Source organism: Limulus polyphemus, unplaced genomic scaffold (assembly GCF_000517525.1).
Source record: "Limulus polyphemus unplaced genomic scaffold, Limulus_polyphemus-2.1.2 Scaffold5332, whole genome shotgun sequence".
Lineage (NCBI taxonomy): Eukaryota > Metazoa > Arthropoda > Merostomata > Xiphosura > Limulidae > Limulus > Limulus polyphemus.
The window spans coordinates 13084-20836 of NW_013670942.1; the positions used below are offsets into that span (position 1 = coordinate 13084).

The 7753-nt window shown below is 39.6% G+C and overlaps 1 protein-coding gene and 1 long non-coding RNA gene across 3 annotated transcripts in view; one reads left to right on the forward strand and one right to left on the reverse strand.

The window, feature by feature from the left end:
- LOC111089132 overlaps positions 1-376 on the forward strand; it is a 2610-nt gene extending 2234 nt beyond the window's left edge. The window contains exon 3 of one of the 2 annotated variants that reach the window (XR_002613463.1): positions 6-376. This is a non-coding gene — a long non-coding RNA (uncharacterized LOC111089132). The remainder of the gene's footprint in view (positions 1-5) is intronic. The other variant, XR_002613464.1, reaches the window with a different exon arrangement.
- The window catches only part of LOC106472431 (solute carrier family 17 member 9-like), a gene marked incomplete at its 3' end in the record, with an annotated part of 13767 nt that extends 11574 nt beyond the window's left edge, over positions 1-2193 (reverse strand). Inside the window, exons 1-3 of the mRNA XM_013933079.2 lie at positions 2109-2193; positions 1844-1937; positions 716-842 (exon numbers count right to left, since the gene is read on the reverse strand). Coding sequence (XP_013788533.2) covers positions 716-842; positions 1844-1935 — 219 coding nt within the window. The remainder of the gene's footprint in view (positions 1-715; positions 843-1843; positions 1938-2108) is intronic.
- Between the last annotated feature and the right edge of the window lie 5560 nt (positions 2194-7753).

The window sequence follows — 7753 nt, forward strand, 5'->3', positions numbered from 1 at the left end:
ATAAGGTTAAGTATGCTGACTGGAACTAAGTTGTGTTATAGCTGGAAAACTGAAATAAAGTTAAGTATGCAGACTGGAATCAAGTTGTGTTATATAACTGGAAACTGAAATAAGGTTAAGTATGCTGACTGGAACTAAGTTGTGTTATAACTGGAAAACTGAAATAAGGTTAAGTATGCAGACTGGAACTAAGTTGTGTTATAACTGGAAAACTGAAATAAGGTTAAGTATGCAGACTGGAACCAAGTTGTGTTATAGCTGGATTTCTACTGAAAGAAAAGCAACAACAGCTGACATAAAAGTGGTTTAAGATAATAAAAACTTTTATAAACAGAAAACAAAAATTGTAACAAGAACAATGAACTATAAGATTTAAAGAAAATAATGCACACCTTTCGAAGGTAGGATATTGATAAGTAAATAGAGTTTAAGATGTACAATTTTCTACACTTCGCGGATGTTGTATCAGTCACTTGTCATTCTTATTTTGAAATGGTGTGTTATTTTCAAAAAACCCCTTCCTCTCCCCTGAGTGGCAAGTTTAAAGATTTGTAACACCAAATACCAAGTTTTGATACTCAAGGCGGCAGAGCACAGATAGCCTATTGGGTGGCTTTGTGCATAACAAGAAACAAACATTTATTTACATATATATACATTTCAGCAATATGAAACTTTTCAACTAAAGTACTGAATTTCTGATTATAACACTTACAGTATCTGTCTTACTCCAATCATACTGTTTAGAGATGGCCACTACTGAAACTGGTAAAACTGAGCGAGCAGCATATAAACATAGATTTCCAGTAAGAAAAGTAGCCATCCAAATCCTTTTTTCTTTTCTAAAATATGTAAAGAAAGGAATATATTAATAAGAACTTCTGAGTGAAAGTAGAAAGAATGTATATTCAGTGATAAGGAGGCCTATCACTATAGGGGCTTGATTTTGATTGAGAGGACAAGCAAGTTTTGCCCGAAAATAAAAAATTGACCTTAAAATCATATACTGTAAGGTTTAAAGTTGCTTGAAAAAAATGGTTCCAATGACTTCCATGCAGAACCTTACATCTCTAAAGGGTTAAAAAGGTGCAAGTGAAAATGTCACATGTGGGTAATATATTACCAATTTGCAAATATAAAAGTTATAGATATGTACGGAGCTTTTTGCCCAAATATTTTGGGTGATTTTTGCCCAAAAAACTATTTGGGCCAGAATGGGGGAGCTGTCCCCTTGACCCCCCACCCTTACGCCTATCACCAATTACCAAGACATAACATAATATTATATTAATAAAAAAATCAGTATAATTGTTCACATAATTTTTATAACGAAAGTATCTTAGCTTAATATTATTGTACATTAATTTAAATTTATTAATAGAAAATACAATATGCCTATGTAAATAACTTTTATGATATGAACACAGCTTACCGTTAGTTTATTTTTATAAAATTGAAATACTGTTTACCTAACTCATGAAGAACGTAGTATAGTTTAATATCACTACACTTTCATTTTTGAATTGATTAATAAAAATTATGTACATGTTTTAAAATTGATCTGTAGTTTGAGATGATTTCAAACAAAGCTTTTAAATGTAAGGTGGGTATTTTGACTGTGTAAAACTAAGACACAGTTCTTATAACATAATTGTGATGATAGTACATAGCAATTTAAACCTCATTATAAACGAATCCTATGCCATTTTGTAAAGTCCTTACATTTACATATAAGAATAAGTTGTTTTAACATTATTTAAAAATTAAATTTTAAGTATAAATTCTGCAGTTCCGTCAAACATTCGTAGAAGAATATTATTTTACTACGTGATTAATACATTACTTTCTCCAGAACTCTTCAGAACCCGAGGTACACGTACATTCACCATCCTCAGCTAGTAATTCTACTTCTGTTAGTCTATGTTTGGCGGTCATTTCTACGAGAGTAAAAAGGTATTTTTTATCACTTCTGGTATTACTATCACACACACAAACATGTTCAGAAGAATACTGGACATCGTCTTATATATTGATTTTAATATACAAAATTTATTATGGTTTAATAGTAATACTAATGCTATCAAAAAATAGTCCAAGAAGCAAGCAACCTGTTCACCGTAACACCGTCATGTGAGCAAGGCCTGGAAAATCCAAAAAATCTGTAGTTATAATAATCTCGTCAGGTATTATTTTTCTATTTCTACGTACGTAATCCATGCAGCTGTGTTAGTGAACGAGATAAAGATTTGTCCAATAGCATTCGTGTATATTTCTACACATCTGCTACGTGTAAGAACGAACGAAACGCACAGATGCCTAATGCCAAGCATCGAAAACAACATAATGTATTATGAAGTTATATTTTTCAAATAATACTAAATTACTTTTAAATGTGGAGATAAGAATGTTAGTTTCGGATATTCGCGAAAGGTCACACGAGGTTTATCTGTGCTAGCTGTTCCTAATTTTGAACTGATAATGGCAGCTATTTAACAACACCCACTGTTAGCTGTTGAGCTATTTAAATCGAAGAGGGGAATGTCTGTTACTCTTATAACGCACCCAAAGCGAAGCGCTATTTTTGTTTTGGAATTAATGAGACGCGAACCACACTAACGCACGCTAATCGCTAGATCACGCTCTACCCACAACCTACGTATCTTAAATCCACGACTTAAAAAAACAAAACACTCGATCACAAGAAACATTTTAATCCACATGCCACTTCACTCCACTCCACTGCTACAGTGCAGCCGGACCTTTCCGTGTCTCGGTCAGAGTCTTTTGCACATCATGTGTAGGGTCTTTTGCCCTCAGTGGATAACAGAGTTGACAAGTCAACCTCTACTCCTATCTCTGTCCCCACCATTCCTTCCAGTGACTGCCCAGGTCCATATTCTTTGGTCTCTGGTGTCCACTCGGGTCCATCTTCTTCAGCCCCGAGATGGAAAACCATTATTCGCTCGTGCCCTGAGTCGCTGGATCTAAGTCTAATGACAGAGATCTGCCCACTCAAACAAGGGCAGGATCCATGAAGGTCGGTAGACCTCCTTCTAGTAAAGAAAAACGGCGTGGTCGTAAACAGAAGGATTCTCCACCCTGTTCTGTTTCACCTATGTAAAAATGGTCATTTTGATATAATGGAACTGTCGAGGTTTTCATTGTAATCTAAATGACATTAAGGCCTTGATCGATTCCTATCATCTCGTGTGTCTTTCCTTACAGTAAGCATTCCTGAATCCTGCCGATACAGTCACATTTCGGCAGGTTCCTTTATACCAGCATGACAGGTTGTGTGATGGACGAGTGCATGGAGGGATGGAACTGCTGGTCGACCAGCACGTGTCTGCCTTGTCTGTGTCACTCAATACATCCTTGGAGGCCGTAACCATCCGTGTTTCCTTGGTTTGTACCATCACTGTCTGTTCTCTCTACCTGTCTCCTGGAGAGACTTATGATCAATCAGACCTTGATGCTCTCACTGAACAGTTGTCATCTCCCTTTTTAATTCTGGGAAACTTTAATGGACACAATCCTCTCTGGATGGTGCTGATTTTGATTGGAGGGATCAATCTGTAGAGCATATGCTCTCAGACCATAACCTTTCTCTCTTCAATACTGGATTTTATACTTATTTTCATGCACCTAGTCAGTCTTTTACTGTCATTGATATCTCTATCTGCCCCCCTTCACTTTTCTCCCACTTTTCTTAGAGAGTTGACAGTAACCGATGGGGAAGTGATAATTTTCCTATCATTTCGAGGGAGGTTGGCCATGGTCAATGCCACCCAACCTAAGTACCATGAAAGTTGAACCAGGCCAACTGGCCCTGTTTCACTGCTCTCTCAAAACTTGATCCTGCCCTCTTATGTCTTCCATCAATAGACGACTGCTTCATAGAAGTGACTGACTGTATCGTTCAGGCAGCTTCTTACTCTATTCCCAAGACCTCGACACGTTTTTCATGGTATCCTCGTCCATGATGGATCCTGCCTGCCAAGAGGCATGGAAGACTCAAAAACAAGCCTGGGATACCTTTCGTGGGTATCTCACTTTTTCGAACTGCATTGCTTTCCAGCAGGCCTGTGCCCATGCTCGGCAGGTTCGACGTCAAAGCCAAAAGGAATTTTGGATTAAATTTACAACTAGCATCTCTTCTACCACCAGTTCCAAAATCATATGGGTCAAGATTCGGAAGATCAATGGGAGGTATGCTTCCCATCCCCTTTTCACCTTGCTCTCTAATGGCCAGAAGGTTGCTGATGTCCAGAGCATCGCTGATACTCTCGGCGAGAGCTTTTCTTTTCTTCTGTTTCTTCCCCGCCTTCTTGGCCATCAAGTCTCGGGCAGAGCGATCGCCTCTTTCCTTTTGGACCAATCGCCTCTACGATTATAATCACCCCTTTACACTGGTAGAACTCAAACTTGCTTTTCATCAGTCTGGCAGTACATTGGTTGGACCAGATGATGTTCACTATGAGAGCTTTGCCATCTCTCTCCTGTCTCTCTTGACATTCTTCTGATTGTTTTTAACCGGATCTGGCAGGAGAATGTTTTTCCTGATGCTTGGCACCAGGCTATTGTCTTCCCTTTCTCTTAACCTGGGAAGGATCCCAAGATTTCTTCTAAGTATCGTCCAGTTGCTTTCACTTGCTGTCTCTGTAATGTCTTAGAGAGGATGGATAATGCTCGTCTTGTTTGGTTCCCAACCTCCTCTCGCCAACCCAGTGTGGGTTCCGTCGACAGTGCTCCACCGTGGACCAGCTGATTAGACTTGAAACCTGGATCAGCGAAGCCTTCCTCAAGAAAGAACATCTTATTTCTATGTTTGTTACCTTGAGAGGGCTTACAACACTACACAGAAACTTGGAGCCCCTCAGGGCTGTGTCTTGAGTGTCATATTTTTTAGCATCAAGATTAATGCTGTCACTATACAACTTCCTTCTACTGTTGCAAATGGGCTCTGTGTCGACTTGCACATCTCGTGTCGGTCGTCGAACATGAGGTTTATTGAGCAGCAGCTTCAGACTGCTCTCAATCATTTGTTGAAGTGGAGCACAGTAAATGGTTTTTACCTTTTCTCTTTCCAAAACCGTTTGCATGCATTTTTGCCACCAACGGGGTCTACACCCTGATCCTGAACTTTGTCTTGGTGATGTTGTTCTTCCCGTGGTCACTGAGGCCGTAAGCTTACTTTCATTCTTCACATCAAGCAGCTATGCGTCAAGTGTACAATGACACTGAACATCCTTGTGTTCTCTCATCCACCTCTTGGGGAGCTGATCGGTGTTCTATGCTCAAGATCTATCATGCCTTTATTCGATCCAAATTGGACTAGGGGTCACTGGTCTATGGTTCTGCTAGAACCTTGGCCTTGAAGATGCTGGACCCCATTCACCATCTGGGGCTTCGCCTGTTCACGGAGGTTGTCCACACTCTCCAGTCCAGAGTTTGTACACTGAGTCCTGCGAACCTTCTCTTCCTCTATGCCATTTCCAACTTTCTTTACAGTATACTAGCAAGCTTCGATCCTTACTACAGCACCCCACCTGGGGTTGTGTCCTTCTTCCTTGGTTGTCTGTGCTGTTTCAGAATAGACAGTCTGCAATTCCTTCTTTTGTCCTTCGTATCCAAGTGCAACTGGCTAAATTGGGTGTGGCTTTAGATGACGTTGCTGTCCTCAATGACCAGCCAACTCCACCATGCCTTACCATCCCCATATGTGCCCTTTCCTTGAGTCATCTGAGTAAGGCAGATACTCCCAATTGGAAGTACCTTCTTCTCTTTATTGAACATCTTTTGAACCAACCTTTTATTCTCATTTACACGGATGGTTGAAAATCGGGTGACTCTGTAGGCTCTGCCATGGTTTTTTGTGGCTCGGTAGTTACTTGCAGGATCCCCTCTACAGTTTCTGTGTTCACTGCCGAGTTGTGTGACATTTCTCTTGCCATGGATCATGTAGAAGCTATGAAGTACAGCAATTCTACTATTTACAGTGATTCTCTCAGCTCTCTACTGGCCCTGGAATCGCTTGACGGTAGTTCTCACCCTGTTCTTGTCAATATTCAACAACATTTTCCTCTATGTTCTGTTTCCATCCAGTCTTTCTAGATACCTGGCCACTTCGGTATTTGCGGGAATGAGCTCGCTGACACTGCAGCTAAGTCCGTCTGCTCTGGTTCTGTCATGGCTGTGCCTGTCCCATATATGGACTACTGTCCTGTATTCAAGGCGCAACTTTGTGCCAGTTGGTAGTCGACTTTGGGTAAACAACGTCATAACAAGTTTTCCAGATCAAACCTTCTGTTGCTCTTTGGCCATTTTGTTTCTGTAAGGATCGGAAGGAGGAAGTTGTCCTGACTAGGCTACACATTGGTCACAGTTTTTAACTCATCGCTTTCTTTTAGCTGGTGCTGACCCAACAATGTATAGCCCTTGTGACACTCCAGTCACAATAACCCACATTTTACTGTTGTGCTACTGTTACAACTGTCAGTGGCAGCACCATTTTAGATATATACTTTCTACGGGTTTACCCCTGACGTTGAGCAGTGTCATTGGCAATAGGAACACTGTCCAAATTGACCGGGTTATTGCGGTTTTTAGGGCTTTTTACTTCTGTTTTTACCTGATTTTCGAACTTTGTTTACTTTTTAACTCGATTTATTTTTACATTTTATTGTTTGTTTGTTTGTTTTTAATTAAGCACAAAGCTACACAAGGGTTATCTGTGCTCTGCCCACCACGGGTATCGAAACCCGGTTTCTAGCGTTGTAAGTCCACAGACATACAGCTGTGCCACTGGGGGCTTACATTTTATAATATTTCACTTTCACTATTTTTACGGTTGTTTGGCCATAGATAGTCTATTTGCTCTGTGCCGTAAAACGCCAAACAACCAATCAAACTAATTCTGTTAATTTAATCTGCTGATCATGTGAGTCATAGTCAACACAGTCCATTCATTTAGTTAAATGTTTGCAGTTTTCCTTTTTTTATTCTTTTGATTGATTGCTTATGTGCCTTTGTAAAATAAATTACGTTATTTTTATTTCTTTGGACTTCAATTTCTAGTATTTTCTATTTATATTTAAATATTAAAATATTTAAATATTTTAATATTTATCCTGTCACAAATTGCTGCACTTTCTTTTTGTATGTCCAACATTCTCTTCTTGTCTTATTGCAGAGATCATGTGACTGTTTAGAGCTATAAACTTGGATTTCCATACATTACTTTAATCAAACAAGTTTTGGTGCTGGTGACCAGGATCTAATTATTACAGTAATTCTTACCTTCTTTCTCTCTCTTGTGCTCTTTTTTTGCATTTTGAGAAAGAAGTTTAACGAGACAGAGGAGAGCAAAACTGATCTGATTATGATAACTGAGGGACCATGGTAGTTTGGAGGAGCCTTCTGTTGGATAATGAGGGCTCTCCTGCACTAGAACAAACATTTCAGAGTTTCATTCTCCATCCACTCACCAAGACAGCTGAAATAAAGGAGCTAATGGGATTTCGACAAAAAAGACATGTCTGATCATGAATTGGTTGAGCTAGCTGGGGTAGTCTCTATAGCAAGATGTGAATATTAGTATTTAACCTGTTGATGCCTCTTGCTGGATAACACCTTCAGAGGTAGCAAGAGATAAGTTGTAGTGGGTGGACCAGACTTGCTAACCTTCTGCTTCAAATTCGATGACGAGGAACCCACTTTGAGACTAATAATGGCTGGAGACAGCTTGAATGGG